The sequence below is a fragment of the Dendrobates tinctorius genome, unplaced genomic scaffold (genome assembly GCF_039654945.1).
Source record: "Dendrobates tinctorius isolate UK_male_01 unplaced genomic scaffold, ASM3965494v1 ptg000004l, whole genome shotgun sequence".
In the NCBI taxonomy this organism is placed as follows: Eukaryota; Metazoa; Chordata; class Amphibia; order Anura; family Dendrobatidae; genus Dendrobates; species Dendrobates tinctorius.
The window spans coordinates 40,294,384-40,306,865 of NW_027361672.1; the positions used below are offsets into that span (position 1 = coordinate 40,294,384).

The 12,482-nt window shown below is 46.3% G+C and overlaps 1 protein-coding gene across 5 annotated transcripts in view; it reads right to left on the bottom strand.

Moving 5' to 3' along the window:
• The window catches only part of RREB1 (ras responsive element binding protein 1), a 97,985-nt gene that overhangs the window by 18,320 nt on the left and 67,183 nt on the right, over nt 1-12,482 (bottom strand). For all 5 annotated transcript variants that reach the window (XM_073567309.1, XM_073567287.1, XM_073567296.1 and 2 more), the window contains 2 exons: nt 5,715-5,865; nt 3,679-3,815 (listed from right to left, as the gene is read on the bottom strand). In XM_073567309.1, coding sequence (XP_073423410.1) covers nt 3,679-3,815; nt 5,715-5,865 — 288 coding nt within the window. The remainder of the gene's footprint in view (nt 1-3,678; nt 3,816-5,714; nt 5,866-12,482) is intronic.

The window sequence follows — 12,482 nt, forward strand, 5'->3', positions numbered from 1 at the left end:
ATAAATCTACAAGCAAACTTAAAATATACTTTATTCAAAATGTGCACTTTTGTAAAGTTATAAAAATAAATAAAAATAAATAGTAGGGTGCACCAAAAAAATGGTAAACTGTTCAAGTATATCAGTCTAGGTTCTAAGCGATACTATACCCGAGGCCTACAATCGCATTTCTTGTGCTATACATCAATTAATCCAACTGTCTTGTACTCAAATAGTGTTGTGCGAACGTACTTCAATAACATGTTATTCGAGCATGCTCAGGTGTTATCCGAGAATCCTGGGCGTGCTTGTATACTATGTTTGAGTTCCCGTGGCTGCATGCTTTGTGGCTGTTAGACAGCAGCAACACATGCGGGGATTGCCTAACAAACACTTGTTGCATCTCTCCAACAGCCGCAGGGACTCGAAAATATTATTCGAGCGCGCCCAAGATACCCGGATGTTATCCAAGCACGTTCCCGAATCACTATTCTCTGATTATAGAAAAAAAAAAAAGGAGTAATAAAAAATGCACTAATCCGGAGCAGACAATATTTGACAGTGCCTGCCCCCATTTTGCGTTTCTAGCATGGCATTGCCCCTACATTGGCGGCATGCCAGGGCACAATACAGGTAAGCATAGGCACATGCTATCAATGTTTTGCGGTTAGGGTACACCGCATGGTGGCCACTGGTGTGTGTGTGTACTCATATAATGTGCCGCTCTGTCCAATGGGAGACAACATCTGTGTCCTGTTGTGGATGTACTAGTCAATTAATGATCTAATTAGCTTTATAGCACAGACATCTGGTCCCCAGGCTCCTCAGTTTAGCACCTACTTAGCTCTTTCGTGTAACAATGCCAATGCCCCAAAGAGCGAGGTGTTATTACTAATGAAATATGTTCCCCTCTAAGCCTACAGGAAGGTAAATTCTCCAAAGTAATGGAGGATGCTTCTTTAGTACCCAGCAATACACAGACGACTGACTTGGTTCCAGCCTCACCCGAGTATCCTATTTTTTTTCTTCCCCCTCACAAGCTGAAATGGGAGACATCTCCCCTGTCTCGGTGAACTGACATCAAACAGCTGCACTGGCTTCAGCTGCTAGAAGCAACACTCTCACAACTGACACTGCTGGCTCGCTGACTGAGCAATGGAGGCTGAAAGGCAGGACACATCGCTCCAAATCCCCTCTTCACATCCCGGCTGCATTTTACACCACACTCCATCAGCATCCTGCTCTGAAAACCACCTGACCAAGATCTTCCCAAAACGCTCAAAAGAAGAAACCTATGCATTTCCAGGTAAAACGGATGGTCTGTGCATATGTTAAAGCACCACTCCAGCGTTTTGTTTTTAATTTTCTGGTGGAGTGGTGCTTCAAATCTAAAGTCCCTGCATTTAGTCTGATACTCACCTGTCTTCAGCAGTTTGCGACCTGCCGGATCTCCACAGTGTTTGCTGGAGTGTGAGCCGGAAACCACAACTCAGTGTTAAGCCCCCGTTACACATAGCGATATCGCTAGCAATATCGCTGTAACGTCACCGATTTTGTGACGTAGCAGCGATATTGCTAGCGATATCGCTATGTCTGATACTTACCTCCGACCGGTTCCCCCGCTGCTCATCGCTGGTCGCACGAGAACGTCCTGGACCATTTCTCGTCGGGCGCTTCCTGCTGGGCTTCCTGTGGCGCCGACGAGCGACGCGTGGACGTGGGCGGGAGGACGTCAGGAGCGCCGCATCTGACAGGTAAGTAACGACCCCCGACCCCTGCTATGCCGCTGGTGAGATCTGCCTGTGTGGCAGCTCACTAGCGACCACTTAGCGATGCACCAACGATCCATATCGTTGACGGGATCGCTGGTGCATTGCTAAGTGTAACGGTACCCTAAGTCTATGAGAACCCCGTTCTGGCCTTCACAGACTCACACAGATCTTGTAACGTAACTTCTGGTCAGGCAGAAGCTGTGGTCACAAGATGGGGTCGCGGGACCAGAGCAGCGGCAAAATAAAAAGACGAAAACGGTGGCGAGCGAGTATAAGACAATGGTCAGGGACTTTACATTAGGAGCACCACTCCAGCACTGAAAGAAAAAAAACCCGCTGGAGTGGTGCTTTCAGACTTTTGAGCGTCTTAACCGATTCAGGTTTCCAAAGATGCCAAGTGGTTAAAAGAAGTGAGCTGACCATTATTCAGGTGTTTTCTGCTCTGAGGATGCTTTATACATTATGATAATAGTCAATAGGATGCCTGGATGAATACCCGGGCATCTTTTTGAGCGTTTCGGCAGAGTTTTTGCTTGAAAAACCAAGAAGAAAAAGTCTGGAAGACTCCAGTAAAAAAAAAAAAATGCTCCCAAAACACTGATGAAATGTTTTGTTTTTTTAAAAAGAAAAAAAAAAAAATGCTGAAAAACAAAAAAAAGCACTCGGGAAAGGACCCTAAAAAACCCTACTATAACAGATGCATCAACAAGTTTGACTGAAAAAGACATTGTGTGCACCTACCTTAAAAGTAGCTAGAATAACCCTAACCACCACCAACCACAGCAACTGAAAACAACACAAATAGGAAAAAAGAAAAACAAAAAACTTAATAGGTGCAAGACACAGAGTTTTGAATTATCTTCTTCCACTGATCTATTAATTGCAAGATGCCCATCTTCGTACAACATGAAATAGATTTGCATTTCAGCTTGGAAACAATGGACAGTAGGAGGTATGAGTAACTTCACGTGAAAGACTCTTCTGTCATTTTCCAGTGTAAAATTACACATGCACGCAGCCGTCATCCAAACATGCATGCACACACACCTCCTTCTACTCCAAGGTCTGAAACCATATCATTAGGGCTTCCTATTTTAAGGCTGCTGGTTATAGATTGGGCAGGTTGCCGCTTACATTCCAGACGCAGTGTAGCTGTTTTGGTCTGACCCTTACATACGGATCTCACAAGGCCCCACTACGAGCCGCAGGATCTAAGCGCGCACACAGTAGGATATAAACCAAGATATACACCTAGACCCTCATTCCTGCCAGACACACAATGTAATGACCTGATGGATCTGATGGGTTAATGTCATCGGATAGTGTTAGTAATTTATTTTGAGAGTAGTAATTGACGATGCCCAATAATTCCTCATGCGTCTTCTTTTTTTAGAATGCCATAAGTACCGTATGTTTGTTTTTTTTTTAAAAAGTAGACAGAGCTTCTGCTGCCCAACAACTTTACAACAATTTACTACAGAAAATGTCAGAAAATGTAGAGCAAAAGGACTCAATAGTAAGTAGTGATGAGCGAACGTGCCCAGATAAGGTGTAAGGGCTCAATGGTAAGTCTATTGGTATTGTTTGTGCGCACTTTCTGCACGCTTCAAAGTGGTGTTTTGAGCAATCGCTGGGGGTCTCAGGACCCGGTCTCCACCAATTAAAAGAACTATGCAATACCTATAGTATATAAAAATGGTTATAAAATTATAGCTACACTTTAATACCACAAGGTCAGTCTTTGTGGTATTGTTTGTCCTGTTACCCCTGCTTTCTAGAAGGAACCCTCACTATTTTGATTCCCTTGCCCATAGTAAGTATCTATAGTAAAATTCAGAATAATATATATTCTGAATTTCACTATAGATACTTTCAGCACTTAATGGCACAACAATCGGTTATAAAACCAAAGAATAAGCTTCCTTACTTCAGAGAGGCTTCTGGGTGAGACTCCATGTGAGTATACAGACTAGACTTGCACGTAAATTCTTTGAAGCACAGAGGGCAGGGAATGACATCCTCGGGCTTTTTCACTTGTTCCACTTGCTGAATTTCTTCAACCACCTTTAGAAATGTAAAAGACGTAAAAAGGGGGCTTATCGAGGAATTAGTGAAAATCTACGCACTTTATCATTGACGAGTATAGAGCACTTCTAGAAATGCACGCACAACGCATAGTCCTAATGGAGCTCAAGTGTCTGAATACCAAGAGATCCACGTTATCCTTGCCTAGTCTGGGTGCACATATAATAGACCCCGTAGTTGGTGGCCCAAAAAACAGAAAGGACAGTCATTAGCAAACCTCGTATACACCCAGAAAATGTTCATTATGTGATTGTTGCCTTGGTGGCAGAAACTGAAAAATGAGGATGAATGAACTCATGGAGATCAACATCCAACACTTCGGAGACACCATCACGTTTCTCAACGCAGTGATTCTAGAGCAATGCCCCCATCCCTTATGGGAAATATGCAAAAACATGCAAATCAACAGCCGCGGAGACACCATCACGTTTCTCAATGCAAGCAATGACTAGCCAGGTCTTTCACCGGGAAGGAACAACCACAGGAAGGGGAGTCTCCAATGAAGGAAACCACCTATGCCAAAACATGGTATCCATCCACAGACAGCTGTTTCAGGGTATTGCCCCTCAGCCAGTTTCCTACTCCACACTGATGAGGGGCAATACCCTGAAACAGCTGTCTGTGGATGGATACCATGTTTTGGCATAGGTGGTTTCCTTCATTGGAGACTGCCCTTCCCGTGGTTGTTTCTTCCCGGGGAAAGACCTGGCTAGTCATTGCTTGTGTTGAGAAACATGTGATGGTGTCTCCGCGGCTTGTGTTTTGCATGTTTCCCATAAGGGATGGGGGCATTGCTCTAGAATCACTGCGTTGAGAAACATGTGATGGTGTCTCCGCAGTGTTGGATGTTGATCTCCACGAGTTCATTCATCCTCATTTTTCACAGTCTTCTACTAGGCCTTGCTCCTACTGGCAAGTTTCCTACTCCACACTGATGAGGGGCAATACCCCGAAACAGCTGTTCTGTGGATGGATACCATGTTTTGGCATACGTGGTTTCCTTCATCGGAGACTGCCCTTCCTGTGGTTGTTCCTTCCCGGGGAAAGACCTGGCTAGTCATTGCTTGCGTTGAGAAACATGTGATGGTGTCTCCGCGGCTTGTGTTTTGCATGTTGGTGGCAGGAAGTGACAGGATATTAATACGGGAACGAGAACCTCCTCCTATTGCCACCTCTCCACTGATACTGGAAGTTTCTTTTTTTTGTTCTGTGCACCTCTGTTCCAACCCTCGGTAATAAAGATGCAAATTTAACCTTCAGCCAACTGGGCATATATCACAGAACTTCTCTGTGGACCTTTGCTTTTTCTCTCCTCTTTCGTTGGCCAATCAAAACATGTCCGCGCCCATGAGGAAGTTCTGTGGTATACGCCCAGTTGGTTGACGGGAGCATTTCCTTCTTTATTGCAGGGGAAATAACTTTATAATGGAGGGGCACAGGAGGAAAAAAGCCAACTGTTCCAGATTCAGTGGAACAGCAGCAATTGGAGGAGGTACTTTGTTAAAATAAAATAAAAAAATCCCCATTAAAAGTTTTTAAAATTAGTATCCAGCAAAGTTCATGATAAGGAGAGGGGGATGTGAGAGACACCAATACTGATAATCCCATGTGTTTAGGTGTTAAAAACTAAGCAGTACAGGCAAGTCTCTGTTCACATCATGTCTTAGTCTTTGATCAGATGTATACAGTAGGAGTATTGTGTAATGTGCATCTCCTATGGAAGACTTACGCATCTGCATAAGCAAACATGAAAAGCTTTTCTCACCGGCAGTACTGATCTCATATGCTCCGATATCACGAACACAAAGTAGGGCAACTTACAGCAGGATGCTGGTAAACCACCAGCTGGAACACAGACAGCTGTACAGAAAAACTTACTATTGCCTTCTTTGCTGGAGAGGTCTCTTCTTTCTCGATTTCCTCTTCAGGGTTCGATTTTCTTTTAGATGTCATCCTCCTACGTTTTTGAGGGGAAGGGGGGCTTGTAGAAAGCGCACTATTTGGGTCTTTCTCGTGGATCTTCATGTGTCTAAAATATGATTGGAAAATAAACCACAGTAAATCGGTCCATTTTTTTCCATTACTTGGAACCGATTAAAGAGGTCGTCCACTACCGATCAGATCAGTGGGGGTCTGATAACTGGACCCCCACCGATCAGATGCAGATAGATGAAAAGCAATGTATGGAACAGTAAAAGCAAATTAGAAAACATTGAGGCAAATGAGCAACTAAAAGATGAACTTTTCTACTTGGTTCCCCATTTATTGCATCACAAGACCTATAATATTAGAAATACGGTTTGTTGTAGCAAATGTAATTGCCTTGTGACAAGTGAAGATATATGATCAATGTCCAGTTTGTGGAGGGCTCACTGGTGCGGTGTGCTTATTTAGTTTTTTTTTTTTTTGCAGAGTATGAGACAGCAACAGGCTCACCTAGCGATCTAATGGGGGTCACAGCAGTCAGGCCCACTACCAACTCTACATTGATGGTATAAATATACTGTAGCTATAGCTATTAAGATTGGTTGTGAGATTAGCCCAGATTATAAAAATGGCAGCCCTCTTCCAATAATTGCACAACAGGCTACAGGTTTTGTGGGATATATAGAGGTGAATGGCGCAAGAGTGTAATACCACACTCAACCTGCAAACAGTGGTGGCGCTGTTTTAGTAAGAAAGCAGTCATATTTTCTAATAATACACAACCCTTTAAGAAACTATTTCCAGATGTCAAGTATTGTATTCAAAAAGCCTTAAAAAGAGGCTGTCCACTTTTCGGGTTTTTTTTTTACTTAAATACATGTACCTGAGGCTAAAAATCATTTTTTGCTATTGGATTTTAGTAAAATTGTTGTACAGTTAGTCTTCTATAGCCTCTGTGTAGCACTGTCTATTGCTGGCTGCAGAATGAATTTACTGAGTGACCATCAGTAAGCTCGTGCTCGAGTTCCAATGCGAGACATTGTAGAGGTCTTGTATCTTGTCTTTTTCTGAGCTCTTTTCATGTTATGTACCGTATGTCCACATATCACATTAAAGTAGAACGTGCAAAGAAAAAGAACCTGTAAAAGCCAAATGGCGTTATTTTTTTATTTTTATTTTTAATGAAGCCAAACTGCAAAAAATATTTTAAGCCCCAAATACATGCATTCTATTACGCACAAGGTTGGTGGACCCTTTTGTGCTACGGGGCCGGGCTTGCCTAGGAGATGTGTAGTCAAGTGACTACCTGGTGTTCACTGGAGCTCCTGATGGTGGATTCTGGCTTGAGCTACAGATAGCCGCATGGGTCAGGTACGCAGACGCGGATAGGACTCAGACTCTGTTCAGATTACTAGGTTCTGGATCCACGGGAAGAATGGTTACACACACAAAATCTCAGACAGGGCTGATTCAGAGACTGACAGGACAGTTTGGATATACAGGATACTCGGATAGGCATACATCGAGACACACAGGTCCTGTATACGGATTCAGGTACTGGCCGAACACTGACCAGGGACTACGAGCTCAGGACTGGCCACACAAGGACCAGGGACTACGAGCTCAGGACTGGCCACACAAGGACCAGGGACTACGAGCTAAGGACTGGCCACACAAGGACCAGGGACTACGAGCTCAGGACTGGCCACACAAGGACCAGGGACTACGAGCTCAGGACTGGCCACACAAGGACCAGGGACTACGGCTCAGGACACTAACCACACAAGGACCAGGGACTACGGGCTCAGGACTGGCCGCACAAGATCAGGGACTACGAGCTCAGGACTGGCCACACAAGGACCAGGGATTACGAGCTCAGGACTGGCCACACAACAAACAGGGACTACGGGCTCAGGACTGGCCACACAAGGACCAGGGACTACGAGCTCAGGACTGGCCAACCAAGGACCAGGGACTACGAGCTCAGGACTGGCCACACAAGGACCAGGGACTACGGGCTCAGGACTGGCCACACAAGGACCAGGGACTACGGGCTCAGGACTGGCCACACAAGGACCAGGGACTACGAGCTCAGGACTAGCCACACAAGGACCAGGGACTACGAGCTCAGGACTGGCCACACAAGGACCAGGGACTACGGCTCAGGACACTAACCACACAAGGACCATGGACTACGGGCTCAGGACTGGCCACACAAGATCAGGGACTACGAGCTCAGGACTGGCCACACAAGGACCAGGGACTACGAGCTCAGGACTGGCCACACAAGGACCAGGGACTACGAGCTCAGGACTGGCCACACAAGGACCAGGGACTACGGCTCAGGACACTAACCACACAAGGACCAGGGACTACGGGCTCAGGACTGGCCACACAAGATCAGGGACTACGAGCTCAGGACTGGCCACACAAGGACCAGGGACTACGAGCTCAGGACTGGCCACACAACAAACACGGACTACGGGCTCAGGACTGGCCACACAAGGACCAGGGACTACGAGCTCAGGACTGGCCACACAAGGACCAGGGACTACGAGCTCAGGACTGGCCACACAAGGACCAGGGACTACGGCTCAGGACACTAACCACACAAGGACCAGGTACTACGGGCTCAGGACTGGCCACACAAGGACCAGGGACTACGGGCTCAGGACTGGCCACACAAGGACCAGGGACTACGGGCTCAGGACTGGCCACACAAAGACCAGGGACTACTGCTCAGGACACTAACCACACAAGGACCAGGGGCCAAAAGGTAGACAACCCCTTTACCTTATATGATAACCCTATAAACCAAAATCGAGCAGTGAAGGCAATTGCATGAGGACGTCTTGTATCATGTTGCATTATGGAAAGCAATTCTATTAATGATGAGACAAAACAGTTAAATCACAGGCTAATTTCATCCCCAAAAAACCCGAACAAGTTTCCAGAGGAAGAAAAGGAAGTCTGCAGGCAGTGTGCCTGGTGAACAGAAAGCAGACATTCAAGTCAGTTATCTCCCAAGTCAGTCTCCTTATTTGGCATTCTCTGGTGCTCAGCTCTGCGCTCGCCAAATCCCAGGCGGCCTACACGCGACTCCGTCAGGAGGATGAAGGCAACTAGGCCAAAATGTTCAGGGAAAAGTGCAGCCATGCTTATTGGGCAAATCACTGGCCCGACTCATAGTCACCCTTCACAATGAAGAGAAGCCAGCAGCCGTGCATGGTGACACTGGGGCCACGGCAGGCAATTCCACGTCTATGAAACAAGCACGTACAATAAAGGGAAAATCAGACGGCAGAGTGTCGGGTCGGGATGACGCCAGAGCAGAATGTGCAATGGAAAAATTCAGTTCCCAAAAAATAGAAAAATAGACGTACCCCTTTAGGTTTTATTGTGGCCACTGGAGTAACCTGAAGCCAGTGTAAAATCTTCAACAGGGTCCCTCACTACCAGGTGTCTTTAAAAGTTGTCCCAAAAAGTTCTTCAGTAGCTCACCTTTGCGGACTTTTTTCCATGTTATTTGGGGCCCAAAAAATTATTTTGGCAATTGGGTTTCATTAAAAAAATGTAGTCCCTACAATGTTATATTCTTTTTCTTCATCTTTTTCTGTATCTGTTGATTGTAATGATGGTCTGTCTTATGTATGATGGGATTGTATAATGTCCAGGGATGAGAAAGGGGTTTTGGGGGTCTGTCATTTGTATTTGTTGTAATGTTAAAAACAAAACCTTAATAAAAAAAGTTATCGGATTTAAAAAAAAAAATAAATAAATAAATAAAATAATGATCTTGCCCAATTTGGCCTTTCCAGGCTCTTTAGTTTCCCCTGAACATTTAACTTGGATGTAGTGTGTCAGAAAATGACAGATAAAGATTACAGACTCTCCGTCAGATGGTCAGAATGAGCTCACTGATAGATTTTCACTTAATTCATTCTGCATCCAGCAAGACAGTGCAACACAGAGGCAAACAGTGACCAAAATATTTAGAAAAACAATTGCAAAAATGATTTTTAACCCCAAAATCAATGTATTCAAGAAAAAGAAAAAAAGGTAGACAACCCCTCAACAGTATTGCTTTACAGGTGGAAGCGGTCCCCCTTAGCTATTGGGCCCCTGTGAGGCTGCACAGGTTGCACCAATGGTATGTCGCCCCTGGATGATTATTTAATTACAGCAAATATGACTTATCTGGCTAATAAAGGACACAAAAGTAACATTCACTAGAGCGGATCATGCAGAATGGATGTGATGGGGCTACGAGTGTTTTTCTGGCCTGTGGGGAGGATTTATCACAAAGGAATGGAGACGATTACAACACTGAGTGCCCGCTCGCTCAGTGCCAGAGTCATGGACAGCTGCATGTACCAAGAGCTGTGCTCTCCAAACAGCTGCTGGGCCTGCTCTAAGGAGAAGGTAAGGGGGGTAAAGAGTGAGCCGTCAGCCATGCCTAGCGCCAAGCGTGTGGATGTGCCCGACTGCTAACTCTACTGGGGCAATCTCCATACAATTCATTAAATTGTGTGTGAGCAGAACGAACGGTGGCGGGAACAGTGTCTGTGATTCTAGGAATCTGAAAATGGGTGAAGAATTGCGAGTTCTGTCATGATCCTCCCCTGGGCTAACACAGGATTGCAAAACTCTGGTGAGTGATCCACCTCCGACAGGCCCGTAGTGTCAGGCATCTGAGAGATTTCACTCCGCAAGCAGAAACGGTGCAGTGCACAAAGAGAAGCAGCCAAATAGCAGGGCGGAATTGGCCTCCTCCATACTGCAACCAAGTAGGGGAGTGCAGGCACCCACAGCGGCGTGGACCAGACAACCTGTGGCCTCCTGCTCATCATCTCCACCGTAGCGCCACCGACATTGGCAGATCTGGTACAATCTGATACTTGGTGCTCTGAAAATCATGAAAGATGAAAAAACCATGGCCGATTTCTTCCACAAACAGCACCACACCTGGCAGTAGGACGTGTCAGGTATTGCATCTCAGCTTTATTAAAGTGAAAGGAGCTGAGCAACAATACGTGAGAGTCACAATACAACTCACGTGTGGCACCTCTTTTGGAAGTAAGCAGCCATGTTTTTCTAATCACATAGGATGATGCTCACATCTATAGAGGAAAGAACATTTCTGTTGGAGAGACAGTGAGGGGGAGTGAAATAGGATACGGCTCTGTTTGCTAGTCCCGGCCTGCTCAGTAGAACAGGTCAGGCAAGTTTTCACTCACTTTTTTCCCTGTTTGTTGTGTGAGCTGAGGTGAAGTTCCAGGCAATACCTTTCCATTGTGAAGAGATGCATGACAACCTGGATGATGAGAACATTACTTCTGATCCCATCTAAGCCCCAGGTTCACTTTCTATTCTGTTAACACCTCTGCTGCTGGCTACCAATCTCTACATCAGGGTGAAGCTTGTCCTCCACTACAGCCTCTACCGATATAAAGCTGGAGTACACACATGGCTAGCCCTGTAATGGAGGCCCAAAACACATTCCTTCAGAGATTTCCCCTTGGGAACATTGTATTCTACCAAAGCTGGTCATGCCGCGCTTCTCTATATGTCCAGATACCTAGACGTTTCTGTTGTGCTAGAACATCAAGGCCTCATGTAGACGGCCAGGTATCATGGTCCAAGTACTAGCCACAGGTTATCTGTCGTGCATCACACCCCGTGCTTAGACAGTGACGCACACAGCAGTCTGAATTTGTCCTAAATTACAGGATAGACCATCAATGTTACACCCAGCTGCTTTAAGGGGCCTTACGACACGCCATCAGCATTACGGCCCCGTCACACCTAGCGACGCACCAGCGATCCCGACAACGATATGACCTTGTCAGGATCGCTGGTGTGTCGCTACATGATCGCTGGTGAGCTGCCATACAGGCAGCTTCACCAGTGATCAGCACCAGCGACACGCGGGTAACAAGCGACGCACGTTGCTTAGTTACCCGCTGTGTATGTTAGAAACCAGCGCGCTGGTGCAGGGAGCTGGTAACCAAGGTACACATCGGGTTTCTAAGCGCCGCTTAGAAACCCGATGTTTACCTTGGTTACCAGCTCCAGCTCGCTGATTGCTGGTCTCCTGCCTGCCACCCGCAGCGATGCGTGCTGGCCAGTGGGAGACCAGCGATCAAAAAAATGTCCAGACCATTCGAGCACGATCAGCGATACCCGGCAGGGGGGCCGGTTGCTGATAAGTGTCACACACAGCGATCTCGCTAGTGAGATCGCTGTTGCGTCACAAAACTTGTGACTCAGCAGCGATCTCGTTAGCGAGATCGCTGTGTGTGACGAGGGCTTTAGGTCAGTGGTGGTCCAACCTCATGCATCCTGGACGATTAGCAATTTGCTCTTAAAGCCCCCGTCACACACAGCGATCTCGCTAGCGAGATCGCTGCTGAGTCACAAGTTTTGTGGCGCAATAGCGAGATCGCTGTGTATGACACTTATCAGCGACCGGCCCCCCTGCCGGGTATCGCTGATCGTCTTCGAATGGCCTGGATATTTTTTTGATCGCTGGTAACCAAGGTAAACATCGGGTTTCTAAGTGCCGCTTAGAAACCCGATGTGTACCTTGGTTACCAGCGCTCTGGTGCGGGGATCTGGTAACCAAGGTACACATCGGCTTTCTAAGCGCCACACGGCGCTTAGAAACCCAATGTGTACCTTGGTTACCAGCTCCCTGCACCAGCACGCTGGTTTCTAACA